The 17,230-nt window shown below is 42.5% G+C and overlaps 2 protein-coding genes across 2 annotated transcripts in view; one reads left to right on the forward strand and one right to left on the reverse strand.

The window, feature by feature from the left end:
• Positions 1-4,835, reverse strand: part of rspry1 (ring finger and SPRY domain containing 1) — a 67,183-nt gene extending 62,348 nt beyond the window's left edge. The window contains exon 1 of the mRNA XM_043707140.1: positions 4,158-4,835. Within this exon, the coding sequence (XP_043563075.1) occupies positions 4,158-4,594 (437 nt within the window). The 5' untranslated portion in view covers positions 4,595-4,835. The remainder of the gene's footprint in view (positions 1-4,157) is intronic.
• A 278-nt stretch (positions 4,836-5,113) lies between these two features.
• psme3ip1 (proteasome activator subunit 3 interacting protein 1) overlaps positions 5,114-17,230 on the forward strand; it is a 129,620-nt gene continuing 117,503 nt past the window's right edge. The window contains exon 1 of the mRNA XM_043707147.1: positions 5,114-5,202. The gene's annotated coding sequence lies outside the window, so the exon portion shown is untranslated. The remainder of the gene's footprint in view (positions 5,203-17,230) is intronic.

Genomic DNA, 17,230 nt, shown 5'->3' on the forward strand with positions numbered 1-17,230 from the left:
TTTATCCCCCCTCTGGACTGCAGGAGGCGGAGGGGTGACCTTGAGGTTTATAAAAACAGGATGGGCACAGATAAGGTGAACAGCAAAAGGCCTTTTCCCTAGTCTAGAGGAGTTCAAAACTGGAGGGCATATTTTTAAGGAGAGGAGAAAGATTGAACTACAGAGGAAGTTGTAGATGAAGATACAGTTATAACATTCAAAAGGCATTCAGACAGGTACACGAACAGGAAAGGGATACACCGGCAAATGGGACTCGCTTTTGTCTTGGAATCTTGGTTAGCATGGACAAGTTGGACCAAAGGGTCTGTTTCCATATTGTATGACTACGACTAGGTATCTTTGCTACAGAAGACACAAGGTGTTAGATGGATAGAGCAGTTGATGGTTTTGGAAGGGCTTAAGGAATAGGTAAAGCTGACATTTCCACTTGCAGGCAAGACCAGAACTACTGATCATAAGCAGTTACTGAAAGGTTCAACATGAAATTTATAGGGAATTTGGCTACCCAGAAGATGGTTAGAATGTAGAACATTAAGCATGGAGATGAATAGAAAAGGGAAGCAAGACAAAATGAAGGAAAAAAATGGAACAGTATGTTGACGGGGGTTAGATGAAGTTGGATGAGAGGTGGTTCAGCTATTGCAGAAGGATCTATATGTCCTGTTTTTAACCACTACAAATACTGTGCAAGAAATCATTGTTCAAAATTTGAAACGATTGTCCAAGTACTTTACAAATATTGAAGGAATTTTATGAGAGATAAAAATGTGACATTTAAAAGACCAGCAGCACTCAAACACACATTAACAACTCTTGTGCAGGAGCCAGCACAAGTTCCGAAATAGTATTTCGTATAATAAAAGAATGTTTGCACACAAGTCATCATTAACTCTTCACATGCTCTATATATCCAAGTATAAGATTTCAGGCAAATAGCTTTGGATAATGTTGACAGTCTTTTAGAGCACTGCAAAGCTACCATTTCATAGAACAGGCCATATACCCGAACTGGTTTCGACCAACATTAATACTCCAGGTGAGCTTTCCACTCAAATTATATTTTACCACCTTATCCTCACATATTTCTATAATAGCCATTTTTATGACTTAGTATTGGTGAGTCAAATCTCATCTGTGCTAATTTGCTTCAAACCTTGCATGCAACAACTTCCACATTTTCACCATTATGTTTAGCGAAATGGCAACTGTCCTGAAAGACAACAGTCTTGTAGCGCTACAAGAGAAAAAAAAGTTGTCTTGGGGCAAGGCAAGTAGGCAGACTCATGAATGCCATCAGACAGTACGAGGATTGAATTCATGATGTTGATGTCATTTTGCATCACATCCCACGAACAGTGCTAACCGGCTCCAAAACAATGTATCCAAATTCTTCCCAAGTTCTTTGAGCTATTTTGACAACACATCTTAATGAGAAAAACTGTGTAACAAGGGATTATTTGGTAATGGTAACTGTTTCTATATTCTTCTCAAAATAAACAAATGGAAATATTGCACTAAAAAAGTAATTCAAGACTCAAAGGCAACATTATAAAATAAAATGCAATTTACGTACACTGTTCAATATAAATTTAGACTAAAGTGCCATAAACCCAAGTGCTACATGCTACACCCTGAACATGCTTTTTAGTGACCCATTATAAATTATGACTCAAAATTGTTAGTGCCAAAACAGCTGATTTGATCAGATATGAAAGTAATCCTGGAAAATTTAAAGTTTGCGAATATACTACAATCTAATGGGTGGGGTTATAATAAGCTCAGCATTTAGAAATCACTAGATTTGATATGAGGGAACATTTTTCACTCACAGGAAGTGAGTGTGTCCTTGGAATTTTCTTACTGAACACTCAGTGGATGTAGAATCTAAGTATCTAAGGCAGAAGTATATAAGATTGTTGCTTACTAAGGGGACACAAAATTGAGGATCTGCAAGAATGTTGACAATGATCTTACTGAATGGTAGAGCAGATGTGAAGGACAACACTTTTGATCCTTATTCATATGGCCCTTACTCAAAGACTGTTTGGATCTTTGCTTCTCCAGCTGATGAATCTACCTCAGTATTCATTCTGTCAAGGCACATCAGAATTTTGTACTTTCAATAAAAGTGTCACACATTCGTCTATGTTCTAGAGAAAACCAAACCAATTTATTCAACATTTATCTAAACCAACATATCATCAAACAACCCTCTCATCCAAAGGAACTAATCCAATGAATCTTACTATGTAGCTCCCAAACCAGCTATTAGAGTCCCTTTTATAAAACAGAATATAGGTGTTGTAAATCTGAAACAAAAACAAATGCTACCAAAACTCAAAATCCGCAGCAACCACAGAGAGACTGCCAGACCTAGTTAGTTTCTGTACCAGATATCATTTCTTATCCAGAGACAAAACTGCACAGGACTTCAGGTGTGGTTTTAAACTCCTGTAAAACATTAGCATAGCTTGCTTGTTTTTTAATCTTGCAAAGGCCAACATGCCACTTACCTTTCTGACTGTTACTGTACCTGCGTGCTAACTTTGTGAGCACGTCATAGGTACACCCAAGTCTCTGAACATCAACATTTACAAGTTTTGCCCTCCGGTTTTCTGTTTTGTTGACCACAGCTCCCCCCAATATACTCCACCTGCCAACTCACTAACCCATCTATAAAAACATTTCAGAATCTTTGTTCCCTCTGTGGTTTACATTATCATCTAGCTTTATATCATCTGCAAACTTGGACATATGTCTCTTGGAGAAAGGGAGGACTGCAAATGCTGGAGAATCAGAGTCGAAAAGTGTGGCACTGGAAAAGCACAGGTCAGGCAGCATCTGGGGAGCAGGAGAGTTTAAGTTTTGGGCATAAGTCCTGTTGAAGGGCTTATGCCCGAAACGTTGACTTGGCTGCTCCTCTATATTATGTCTCTTCACCTGTCATTAATATAAATTACAAAGACTAATTTCTGTGGCACATTCCTAGCCATAGCCAATAAGCTTGAAACACGCTAGCTCCAAATCTCTATTCACTCTAACATATTACTCCAAAACTCAATGAGCTTGTGCATTGTGTGTGAGAGATGCTTTGAATGCCTTTTTGTAATTGAGACATACAATATCTACTGGGTTCCCTTAATGCAATTTCCCTGTTATATCCTCAAAAGGCTCAACACTGAATCAGGAGAAGCCCCCACCGTGGAAGAATACCATTCAGCCTATTGAGCCCTAGTTGACCCTCTGAAGAGCATCCCAACCAGACACATTCCCATACCCTATCTCTGTAACCCTGCATTTCTCATGGTTAATCCACCTTCTTTGCATATCTTTGGACTGTGGGAGGAAACCAGAGCACCTGGAGGAACCTCATACAGAAAACATGCAAACATTTCACATGCAGAGTCATCCAAGGGTGGAATCAAACTCTCTTTCACTGAGTCACCCATGCCCTTTTTTGGGCAAACCATACTTTGATCACACCATGATCTTCTTGTTACATTAAGACTTCCTTTCACGTCCATTAAAAAACTCAATCCTTTCCTGACAAATGATTTCAAACTAACTGACCTGTAGTTTTCAATTTTGTCTGTCTCCTTGATTGTTCAACTTTGCTAACTTCTAAATGGCTGGGACCTTTTCAGAATCTGAGGGATTTTTTTTAAAGCATCTTAGGACGCTAGAAGATTTATTGGATTTCAGTTGGAGTTTTTTTCCAGCATCTTTTGCCCAAAAGTAGTTAATTTTACTACTGCTGTCCTCAACCAAAACATCCTGGATTATTAAAATTGATACATGAGCCTATTATGAAACGTTATGGGTACAAGCTGCACAAGCTAGTGTCAGTTCTCAAAAATAAAAAGGGACAATTTAATGTATTTCTAACAAAAGGCAACTCAACTTTAAGTTATTTAAAAGGGCGAAGACAATTTCTGATTTTTGAGCTCATGTTGATGAATACGGATGAAGAAATAAAGATAAAACGACTGAACAACATTACCAGGAGAGTCTGAGTTTTCGCGAATTGTGCGATTAAACCCAATCGACAGGAAGGGTTTTCTACACATTCCTGGTAGGTGGGGAGAGAAGGGTAAGTGAGCAAGCCCAGTTGAGTCAGTTTCCTGGTCTGGGAGAGAGAACTGAGTGCTGCCACTTACTTGTCCACCAGCGTACGAATGACAGCCAGGGTATCCAGCACCAGGCCGTCCACATTCTGCTTCTTCCTCCGAGGTTCGTGGGGACCCCGTCCCCTCCTGGGCGGCCTGACCGGGTCCCGGGAGCGGCTCCTGGGCTCGCCCTCAGCGTTGTTGCTGTGGTGCTGAGGGTGGTGGCGGTGATGATGCGAGGAGGAGGACGACGACGACGACAAGAGGGGGGGCGGGTGCCCCCGGCGCTCGGCCGCTCCGAGCTCGCCCGGGCGGCCCGGGTTCTCCTCGGCGTCGCTACCGTCCCGGCACACGCAGCTGTTGCCCATTCGGCTGGCGGTGGCGGTGGCGGCAACGGCGGCGGCAACGCCGGGCGACTCCGGGGAAAGCAGTAACCCTCTGACCAGGCTCCGAGTGGCGTGGAAGACGGTCCAGGCTGCTACGATCATCTAGGAAGGCCGCCTCCGCGACACGGTCACCATCCTGTTTCCCGGGGGAGGGGAAACACCACCTCTCAGTCCCGCTCTAACGGCGCACCCCGGAGGCAGCGCACCAGGCCGCCCGCCATCTTAACTCCGCCAGCGAAACCGACGGACGGTGGGCAGCAGCCGCCGCCGCCGACATCTTTGTTTTAAAACAACAGCAACCTTTTCTTCCCCCTACCCAAATCAAGAAAGGTATCAGTCGCCGGGCCGGGCCGGACCGGACCAAATAACAATAACTACTCCTCCTCCTCCTCCCACCCTCTTTTTTTGCTTCCTGTTAGCGGTTAAACCAGCCGCAAATCATGTCACCGATCACTCGGCCCGGTCCTGCCGCTGACGGTTTATTTGCAAAAGGCCCGCGCCGCTCCCCGAGCCGCCGGCCGCTCTGATTGGCTGCGGGTTTCCGTCTCGGTCCCACCACCACCGCCTCCTCCTCGGCAGGGCTTGCGCAGGCGGGTTACTGCGCATGCGTCCGGATCCCCGACGTCGCCGCCCGTCACGTCGGTTCGATCTTTTGGTTTCGTCGTTATTTTCAAAGGGGCAAATGGGAGGGCGGTCGCAACTGCCCACTTGTGAGTTAGGTTCGGGTTGTCGCCCGAGCGCATCGGTTCTCGAGCCTTCTCCGTGAAGTCACAGCGGGTTTGGAGGTGCCGTTGTGGGACTGGGGGTGGACAAGGTCAAAAGTCACAGGACGCCAGTTTATAGTCCAACAGGTTTACTTGAAATCACAAGGTTTCGAAGCGCTGCCTCTTTGTCAGGTGAAGTGAAGAGAGCACCTTGATGCAGACTTCTTATCAGACAGATCAAAGGACCCCTCACATGGTGTGAGTGGAGTGTAGGCAGGTAGAATAATATGCCTGTGCAGGTGATTGAGAGTGTCAGTCGGTGTGATTAAAGTGCTAACAGTGTCAAAGTGGGTGCAGTACGGTGGCTCAATGGTTAACACCGCTGCCTCTCAGTGCCAGGGACCTGAGTTTGATTCCAGCCTCGGGTGACTGTTTGTGTGGAATTTGCACAAACTCCCCCTGTCTGCATGGGTTTCCTACAGGTGCTCTGTGGATTAGGTGAATTGGCAAATGCCAACTTGCCCCTAGTGTTCAGGGATGTGTAGGTTAGGTGCATCAATCAGGGTAAACGTAGAGTAATATGGTAGGGGAATGGGTCTGGGTGGTATACTCTCTGGGGAGTTGGTGTGGACTCGTTGTAGGGCCTGTTCCACCCTGTAGGGATTCTAAAAAGAAATTCTAAAAAAAAGCTGAATAACAAGTGAAGGAATAAACCTATAAATGAGCTTTTTAAGGCAACTTTACAGAAAGTCCTCCCATAGAGAATGAGGGTGAGGGAAGCGGTTTGTGATGCTGGACCTAGCTTTAAGGAACAATGGCAATGTGGGGAAGCATTACAATGATTGTGATCCTAAATCAAAAGGATTTAAGGTAGTTGTGCAAAAGGTCAAAGATGGATTAGAAATAAAGGCTTTGAACAAGAGGAAGTGGGTAGACACAGCTTAATTTTAAAATGATGAGGTAGTGGACTGGGAGTAGCTATTTGCCAGAAAACCTGTACTGGAACAGTGATGCTCAGACCGAAGGCGTAGGAGTCCTTCACTCTATCTGCAGCATCATTTCATAACATTTGGCAGTACAGTGACTCAGTGGATAGCATTGCTGCTTCATAGTGCCAGTGACCCAGGTTCGATTCAAACTGGGTGACTGTCTGTGCATTTTCCCTGTATTGTAGTTGTGTGGGTTTCTGCTGGAGCTGTAGTTTCTTCGTAGGGTATGTGGAACAATCCATCTTCCGCAACTACACTGGCCCCACCCCCCATCTTTTCCTTCGCTACATTGATGACTGTATCGGCGCTACCTCGTGCTCCCACGAGGAGGTTGAACAGTTCATCCACTACACCAACACCTTCCACCCCGACCTCAAATTCACCTGGACAGTCTCGGACCCCTCCCTCCCCTTCCTAGACCTTTCTGTTTCTATCTCAGGCGACCGAATCAACACGGACATCTACTACAAACCAACCGACTCCCACAGCTACCTGGACTACACCTCCTCCCATCCTGCCCCCTGTAAAAACGCCATCCCATTCTCCCAATTCCTTCGTCTCCGCCGCATCTGCTCCCAGGAGGACCAGTTCAAAATACGTACAACACAGATGGCCTCCTTCTTCAAGGACCGCAATATCCCCCCCGACGTGGTCGACGGTGCCCTCCACCGCATCTCCTCCACTCCCCGCTCCTCCGCCCTTGAGCCCCGCCCCTCCAACCGCCACCAGGACAGAACCCCACTGGTCCTCACCTACCACCCCACCAATCTCCATGTACAGCGCATCATCCGCCGTCACTTCCGCCACCTCCAAACAGACCCCAGCACCAAGGATATATTTCCCTCCCCACCCCTATCAGCTTTCCGTAGAGACCACTCCCTCCGCGACTCCCTTGTCAGATCCACACCCCCCACCGACCCAACCACCACTCCCGACACCTTCCCTTGCAACCGCAGGAGGTGCAACACTTCCAGAAGGAAACATATGTCAGGTATAGACAGGATTGATCGAGTGAATCCTTAGAAGAGTATAAAGAAAGTAGGAGTATATTTAAGAGGGAAATCCGGAGGGCAAAAATGGGACATGAGATAGCTTTGGCAAATAGAATTAAGGAGAATCCAAAGGGTTTTTACAAATATATTAAGGACAAAAGGGTAACTAGGGAAGCCCGGCACCGCCTTCCTGACCTGCAGTCTTCTTCTTGACCTCTCCGCCTCCATCCTACTCCGACCTATCACCCTCACCTTGACCTCTTTCCACCTATCACATTTCCAACACCCCTCCTCCAAGTCCCTCCTCCCTACCTTTTATCTTCTCCTGCTGAACACTCTCTGCTCATTCCTGAAGAAGGGCCTGTGCCCGAAACGTCGAATCTCCTGTTCCCTGGATGCTGCCTGACCTGCTGTGCTGTTCCAGCAATAAAGTTTCAACTGTAGTTTCTTCCCACTGTCAAAAAGATGTGCAGGTTCAGTGGATTGGCCATGCTAAATATGTGGTTACATGGATTGGGTGGGATGTTCTTTAGAGACTCAAGGGGCCAAATGGCCTTTTCCACTTTGGAAGAAGAAATTCCTCCTCATCTCTCTCTTATATGCATGACCCTTTATTCTGAGATTTTGCTTTCTGGTCTGCTTATCCAAGGAAAGATGTACTGGTTTTGGAGGCTGTGTAGGTCGATCCTGGGTATGGGTGGTTTCCTTCATGAGAGATCTAGTAGATTCAGCCTGTACACATTGGAGTTCAGGAGAATAAGAGACATCCTTACTGAAACATACAAGATTCTTAGACAGGGGAAAGTGAGGACTGCAGATGCTGGAGATCAGAGTTGAAGAGTGTGGTGCCGGAAAAGCATAGCCAATCAGGCAGCATCCGAGGAGCAGGAGAGTCGACGTTTCGGGCATAAGCCCTTCATCAGGAAGGGCTTATGCCCGAAACATCGACTCTCCTGCTCCTCAGATGCTGCCTGACCAGCTGTGCTTTTCCAGCACCACAAGATTCTTAGAGAACTTGGCAGGGTGGGTGCAGAAAGGTTGCTTCCCCTTGTGTGCTCTTGCAGTGGTAGTGTCCCTACCCCTGAACTGGGAGGCCTAGGTTCAAGTCCAACCTGCTCCGGAGCTGTGTAGTAATATCTCTGAACAGGTTGATTAGAGGTTTGCGTAAAGATGCCGGTTGTCATACTAGTGGGTATGTTCACCAAGCTGGGAAGTTGATTTGTAGATGTTTCGTCCCCTGTCTGGAAGATATCTTCAGTGCTTTTGAGCCTCCTATGAAGTGCTGCTGAACTGTGTCTTTGGAATTTATTTGGTTCTCAGGTGAATTTTGTGGTCCTTGTCATCTGTGTGTATGGCTCCTAAGGACAGCTGGTCATGGCGTTTTGTGGCTAGTTGGTATTCATGGATGTGGATTGCTAGTTGTCTGCCTGTTAGTCCTACATAGTGTTTGTATGAGTTCTCCGACCACTGGGATTCATGGCAGCCCATAAACCAACAGCCATGTTCAGACAACTCACCAGGACAAAAGACCCTCCATCCATCATATGCAAGACAAATGTAATTTACAAAATTTCATGCAAACACAGCATGAAACACTGTGTAGGACAAACTGGCAGACAACTAGCAATCTGCATTCACGAACACCAACGAGCCACAAAACACCACGATCAGTTGTCCCTAGTAGCCACACACACAGATGACAGGACCACGGATTCACCTGGGACAACACAATGATCATAGAACAAGCCAAAGAGAGGACAGCCGGAGAATTTCTAGAAGCATGGCATTCATCCACAGACTCCAGTAGGTACCCAATATACCGGCCTCAACAATGAACAACCAGAACTGGCAACCAAATGCAGCAGGAACAGAAGCAAATAACTTCCAAAGACACAGTTCAGCAGCACTTCATAGGAGGCTCCAAAGTACTGAAGATGTCTCCCAGACAGGGAACAAAACTTCTGCAAATCAACTTCCCAGCTCGCCAAACTACTACAACATAACTACAACAGGTTGAAAAGGGGTTAAATTATGTATTTATAAATGTTCTGCTATTATATCCTTTATAACAGTCTCTAACGTTTTCCTAAAAACAGATGTTAAGGTCTATAATTGCTAATTTTTTGTGTCCTTCCCTTTTTGAACAAACGTGTTACATTGGCAGTTTCCAATCTTCTGGGACTTTCCCAGTATCTAAGGATTCCTGGAAGGTTACTGCCCACTATCTTGGTAGCTGTTTCTTGTAATATCCCGGGATGCATCTCAACAGATCCAGGGGACTTATTGGTCTTTAGTCTGAATGCTTTTTCTCTACTGATAGTTGATATAGATATTCTCTCTCTATTTTTTCCCCAATTTTATTTTGTATTTTTGGAATGTTATTAGTGTGACTTTCCAAACTCCTCTACTACTTCTTGGGTCCTCATTATTCTTTCCACAGTTTCATTCTTTAAGTGGCCTGTGTTCACTTTGACCTCTCTTTTCATTCTTATATATTTAATGAAGTTCTTGCTATCCATCTTGATATTACTTGTGAGTTGACCCTCGATGTTTATTTTCTTGCTTTTCTTCGATATTCTTTAACCGTTAGCATGCTGTATTTTTTTCTTTCAACTTGATGCCATCCTTAACTTCCCTGACTTAGCCCCTTCCGAGAATCCTACTCCCTCACTGGAATACAACACTATTCTGAGCCATGAACTATTTTCTTGATGGTCTGCCATTGTACCTCAACCATCTTTGCTGCTAAACTTTTTTTACCCATCCACTCCAGCCAGCTCTGCCTTTTGTGATTATTGTGAGACAGTGGCCAAGTGGTATTAATGGTAGACCATTAATCCAGAGAGACCTAGGTCATGGCAGGGTTAAAATCCTGCCATGGCAGATAGTGGAATTTGAACTTAATAAAAATGTGGAATTAAGAGCCTAATGATGATGTTGAAACCATTGTTGATTGTTGGAGAAGTCCACCTCATTCACTAAAGCCCTTTAGGGAAGGAAACTGCCATCCTTACTTGGACAGGCCTACATGTGTCTGACTCGTAACTGGGTAATTAGCGAGAGGCAATAAGTGCTGGCTTAGTCAGTAATGTCATCACACCATTTATGAATATTCTTAAAAACTCATTATTAAGTTTAGCACAGTTGTTCCCAATCCAAGTTTCTCCCTCTCAAACACAGAATGCTAAATTCTACCAGGTCACATCACCATATCCAAAATAGTTTGATACCTGGTTGGATCCATAACATATTATTCTAGGCAAACACCAGGAATGCTGGAGGAACTCAGCAAAGTATGGCATCACCAGTGGAGAAAGAAATAGAGTTAATGTTTTAGTCCTATATGACTCTGCTTCAGGAAGTATAATTCAGGAACTAGACTTCAGTTCTCATGTTGGGGAGATGCTGTTTCTTCTCTGCTTGCTTGTTTTGTATCTCCACCCATATCTTTATTCCCTTTGGGGAAGAGTGAGGAAGTGCAGGACATAGTAGATAGGATAGTGACAAAGACATGGTATGTTTTCCGTTATTGGTCAGAGCATTGAGTATAGGAGTTAGGAGATCATGTTGTGGCTGTACAGGACATTGGTTAGGCTGCTTTTGGAATATTGTGTTCAATTCTGGTCTCCCTCCTATTGGAAGGATGTTGTGAAACTTGAAAGGGTTCAGAAAAAGATTTACAAAGATGTAGCCAAGGTTAGAGGGGTTGAGCGAGAGGGGGAGTTTGAATAGGCTGGGGCTGTTTACCCTGGAGCTTTGGAAGCCAGGGGTGACCTGAGAGAAATGTATATAATCATGAGGGGCATGGCTACGGTAAATAGATGAGGTATTTTCTCTGGGGTTGGGGAGTCCAGAACTAGATGGCATAGGTTTGAATGAGAGGGAAAAGATTTAAAAGGGACCTGAAAGGCAACATGTTCATGCAGAGGGTGGTGTGTGTATGGTATGATCTGCCAGAGGAAGTGTAGGATGCTAGTACAATGACAACATTTAAAAGGCATCTGGATGTGTACATTGAATAGGAAGGGTTTAGAGGAATATGTGCCAAGTGCTGACAAATGGGACTAGATTAGGTTAGGTATCTGCTCAGCATAGACGATTTGGACCGAGAGGCTATTTGTGTGTTGTACATCTCTATGACTCTATTAGAGGTTGGTTGTCAAATGGAACCATACCATGAACACTCCTCTTTTGCCCAACAATCCTGGAATCAAACTTGAATACAGAAGTTCTGGCTGAGAGGCAGGTGCAAACAACTGAGCTGTAGATCTTTTTTCCCTTTGATTGCTTTCTACTGATTTTCAATAACTATGATACCTGCAAATTATACCTGCAAATTCCAGCTGTGGAAAAGGATGCCATTCAAAAAAATAGACAGGGCTGTGTTAGGCCATAGAATCACTGTAAATTTGAGGGTCAAATGCTTCAAACTTCCACCTCATCACATTTCTCCTCACCAACCATTTCAATGTGAAATAATCTCTCTATTTTATGGCAACACAAACTTATTGTAAGGAAGTTACAAGATAGAAAATGCAGAAGTGCAACTAGCAAAATAAATTTAATCTTGAGTTCTTATGGTGAGTCATTTGCTTGGCTATAGACTAATGTAAGCAACACATGGAAAGCCATGGGCTGGTATCTTAAAATAGCAATGCTGCTGCAAATATATATTTGGGAATACTATAGTCTGAGCATTGTAAAAATAAATGACCTCAAGTCACAAAAAAGTAACACTACATAGAAGTGTGGACATTGTATGTTAATGAGAAACAAATTTCTCTCTGCACTGTCAATTCCAAATACAAGTTGATGCGCAGATTGATGCCACATTAACTTGCATCTCATTGTAAAGGCATTTATCTGTATCATGTACTTAGATCTCAGTACTTTGGATTTGCTCCACTGTCCTTCTCAATGTTGTGGCTTACTGTTTTACTGTCACAGGCTGCTGGTATTTTATCCAAGGTTTAATTCTTCATTACTATGATATAAAACCAAGCCTGTTCTCATAGAAATGTTTACTTTCTCGCAGAAGTACTGAGTTGAAACATGCAGCAGAAAACAACAACAGGCTCCCTCTGCAACACCTATAGTTAAGTGACAGCAACTGAATCATTTGCCCAGCTGAAATTAATTCGCTCAGCATGGACCAAGCATCAATACTGGGATTCTTCATTCAAAATAGCTCACCACCAGGTCGTGAGAATATCAGGTCAAGCCATTATTTGACTAATATTCCAATTTCACATGATTTAAAAAGGCAAGGGGAATCCTCTTAATTGAAGTTACAACTCTCTATGGGGCCTAACTGGTTTGCTTTAAATAAAACATGAGGACATAGTGCAACTAATTATCTCAAATTAATTAATACAAAGTAACTTACTTTGCATTATCATTTTGGGAAAAATAGCTATTTTTGAAGGAGCAGCAACATTGGCCTGAACTTTGGAGTTAACAGGCAGTGAAACCTTCAGTGTTAGCAATTATAACTCCATGAAACTGACAGCATCCTCTGGAGGTAAAAACTAGGTAATCAGGATTCCTGATGAAGGGCTTTTGCCCAAAACGTTGATTTTCCTGCTCCTCAGATGCTGCCTGAACTGCTGTGCTTTTTCAGCACCACTCTAATCTAGCATCCTCTGGAGGCCAGATATTTGCAGCTAAATGTGAAAATCCAAAGGTTGCTGTCAGTAGTTGCTGTTTAATCAACAAGATGTGCTGGTGAAGTACTTAGAGGTGGAAAACGTTTTGAAATAATAATTCATGTGAAATTACATTCTTCATATTATTATTCTCAATGTAAGATCCTTGAAAATTTACATTTTGTTGAAAGTGGGGTAATTGAAGTTTTAAGAGCATACTATGCAAAAGTAATACCCTGGGATCAACCTCCATGGCTCTGAAAAATCTCATGTGGTTATATATGTAATGTTAATGAAGGGTGTGAGTTAGCTTAATTTGCTGGATGGAAGAGTGACACCAACCGTGTGGGTTCAATTCCGCACCAGCTGAGGCTACCGTGACCAGCTCTCTTCCTCAACCTCTCCCCTTGCCTTAGGTATGGTGACCCTCAGGTTAAACCACCACAGTCATCTCTCTGTCCAAGGTGAGAGCAGCTGTGTGATCCATTAGGACTATGGAAACTTTCAATATTAAATCTTACAATTCCATGACAAAAGTTCCACATATTTCTAGAAAAACATTTTTTCAAAGACAAAAATATACGAATTCAATATTCAATTCAGAAAAAAAACCCTCTTTACTTCAAGAGGGTATGAACATGGGACTCACTATTACAGGGTAATGGTTGAAATTAATTGTCTTGGTGTATTTAAAATGAAGTTACACAATCATATGAAGGAGAAGGAAGTATATGGTTATGATAAGATAATTCAGTGAGAAAAGGTGGGAAAAAGTACATGAGAAACATTAACAGCTTGGACAATTTTGACCAAACGGCCTGTTTCTGTGAAGTAAATAATCCTATGTAACACTGGTTCCCATAAGGGCCCTGGCCAAATGAGTGACAAAGCAGTCTTTGAGGACAGATGATCTGCTTTGAGGCTTCTGGCAACGTCACTTTTCAGTCATCTACCAGTAGCTGTGTTACACTTGTTCCAAGATGACTCACTCTGATTGTCCCGTGGAGAAAATTGTCCTTCTACTCAGCTGCTTGTCTCTTGCCATTGATTAAAACAGGAATTCAGTCTATGGGTCTAAGTTTTACTCTAAAGCCACCCTAATATATACATTATTCAACATTTTTTATTTAAAGAATTTAATACTGTGTTGATATATACAAAGCATTTTGACAATGAGGATTTGCAGTGATTCAGAGAAACAGAAGCAACTGCCTGCAGCATTTCCAAACTGATTCTCAGAATCAAACACTTCAAATGTGCTAGAAAGGTCCATTTGAAAGTGAACTTTGGTGTTAGGAAGGATTAATCTGGACTGATCCACTGGACATGAATTAAAACTCAGATAGGAATTACTTGTATAAATGGTCCAAACAATTTGCTCACACTCTAACATCTGACATGCAACCTAAGTATACGCCTGTCAAATTTATGACCCTCCCATCATCACAATATGAGACTGGGAGCCTCCTAATTTTCTGTTGACTAGTAATGAATATGGGTGGGCTGTTTTGCCTGGTAAACGTGCCCATTCTCAACTGAACTGAGACTGCCCAAATACATTTTACTTCTAAGCTTTACATCAAATAAAATTCAAATCTCATTGGGAAGAACTGAATTATAAGTATAATTATAAATCTATAATTAATGGTGAAAAGTTAATACACCTATATCCATACACGCCCTCAACTCTACATTTATCAAAGTCATTAATTTACAAAGAACTGATCCTGTTTTTATATTGGAAGGGATTTTGGGATGTCACAGAGTAATGCAGCATGGAAACCTTTGGTCCAACTTGTCCATCCGGATCAATTTTCCCAAAATAAACTAGTCCCACTTGCCTGCATTTGGCCCATATCTCTCTAAACCTTTTCTATTCATGTACAAATGTCTTTTAAATGTTGTAACTACACCTGCATCTATCACTTCATCAGGCAATTCATTCCACTTATAAATCATCCTCTGTGTCAAAGAATCATAAGCACATTTTCAATTTCTATTCATTTAGAACCATGACCTAACATTGACTCAATAAGTAACATTCTGCTGTCATTCTTGTTTTGGGGATCAAATTCTGCAAGTCTGTTTATTCCTTCATGGAAACTTTGAGTTTTTCTTGACTGTGAAACTATTAGCCTTGCCTATAATTCACATCCAGAACAGCAGTGTGAAATCATCATACCTTGTGTTCTCTTCCATTGAACCCAATGCCCAGGGGAACACTATTTTCCTGTATAATTTTACAAGTAAAATAATAAGGTTATGAGTGTATTGGTTTGAAATTTCCATCAGTAATGCCATGATGACTGATCATAATCCTGCATCACTTATGAAAATATTGAACTTTTAATTACACATTGTGTAAAACTAACAGCCAAAAACTGACTGGAAATGTAAATTATGAGCAATCTTCTCTGTGGAGTACCCATTAATTTGGTTTGGGAAAAAGGCATCTGCAAGGGAAAGGATTCTTGTCACCAACTGAGGTGGGGGTTGGAGTGAATAAAGAAGGTAAACCAGTTTATCCCTCCTCAACCCAAGCTTATCAATGTGGGGTATGTGTCTGGAACTATAATAATTTGGGAAACCTCATACAGGGACTGTTCATAACAAATTGAGGGCTGGTGTCTCTGATTTGAACCTACGGACAAAATAAACAAGATAAAGAGGATAAATTGCCTTTTTGAAAACTAATTTTTTAATTATAAAGGACTTTCTTGAGTTTGCCCTGCAATACTATAGCAGTATTGACATGTAATGTCAGTGCATTTCTTAGAAAGCTTGGGGTAAGTTACTTTTGACAATTCAAGTTCCTTAGGATTTGAATTTAACCCAAATGCTAGAAAACCCAAAATTTTTAATAAGGTGGTCAGCGGTTTACAGGTGGAAATTGAGCAAGATGAAACAGTTCAGGAACAGTGGAGAGATTAAAATTGGAGCAGCAAAAATGAGAACTTCAGGAAAAAGAGAAAGAAAAGAAAAGAGATATAAGGAAGGGAGAATGAAATGAGAGAAAAATTGGTATGGGAGCAAAGACAAAAGTAAAGATTGGAAAGGGATGAGCAAAGAGTGATGAGAGAGAATTACAGAAAAAAACAGGAAAGGAACTACAAAATCTATTGTATTCATCAGACACCACTAAGTCACACCCAAGGATGGAATCAATTCAGTTTGCTCATTTAATTCTAAGTTTGATGAAGGAAAGGTAGAAGCTATCTTTATATCCTTCACACAGGTAGCAGAGCAATTGAAGTGGCATTGCAAATATCAGTCCTTATCACTGCTTTCAGGAAAACTCTCAAAGTTTACTCCCTCATGCATGAAGAAGGTGCTGCTGATTGCAAGGCTGTTGAAAAAAGATTATCTTTAATACTGGAGTCATACTGTTGAAAATTTCTGCACCCTTAGGAAACAGTAGGACCAGGTGTACCTGGAATTTGAAAGCAGGAATTTAAGTAGCTTTTGACCAGTGGGTACAGCCAATTAAAACAGAAGTCACTTAAACATCTCTGTCAAATATTTCTCCTTTAAAACACCCTTCCTTTTTCAATAAGAATATTTGTAGAAAAGCAGAGAGTAACTGGGAGTAGGCAGGTTGCTGTGCTGGCTGATTTTTATGAAATGATCTACACCTCTCTGTTCCAGAAAAGAAACCATTACTCATCAGTCCCAACTAACTGGCAAGGATAATGGTAGGGAGAATGATTGGAAACTGAACACCTGTGGGACAGAGGAAAATGTTTGGACCCCTCGTCAGGGTACAAAAGGTGATACTGAGATGAAAAGTGAGAACGAGAAAGCTGTGTTCTAACTGCCGATGAGTAGGGCAAATCTGGGCTATTGGAAAAACCAATGGAATTCACTGGGACACATACACAACAAGCAGAGAATGAGAGTCAGCATAGTAGACCAGGCTATGGCTCTGCCGTAGCTAAGAATCCCTGTAAAGACATTCCTAAAAGTGCAGATGAAGTTAACCAAATCTCTCAGAGTTGTTGGGACTTTGTATTCAAAGGAAGGATGGCCACTTTTCCCAAGGGTGAGGTGAACAACTTATAGTGATACTGAGGAACACTGTAGCCAGGCAAACTCTACTGTTGGGAAAAGGTGTGATCTTCCCACCAACAAGTGCAGTAAGTGCCAAAGTGCTGGTAAAAATAATTGAAGGAGGATACGTGCCCACCTAAAAATCATCCACATTGGTGAAAAATCAAATGTGATTTCAGATGCCCTATCTAGGGTCCATGACACCAGATTTGAACTAAAAATGTAATATTGACCAGGGCTAGAAGACTGAAAAAAATGTAGAAATGGCTGGAATTACTCAGTAGTTCCGGCAGCATCTGTGGAGAGAAAGCAGTGTTACATTTTCGGTCCAGTGACCCTTCTTCAGAATAGTTCTGAAGAA

This window comes from Chiloscyllium plagiosum, chromosome 17 (assembly GCF_004010195.1).
Source record: "Chiloscyllium plagiosum isolate BGI_BamShark_2017 chromosome 17, ASM401019v2, whole genome shotgun sequence".
Classification (NCBI taxonomy): domain Eukaryota; kingdom Metazoa; phylum Chordata; class Chondrichthyes; order Orectolobiformes; family Hemiscylliidae; genus Chiloscyllium; species Chiloscyllium plagiosum.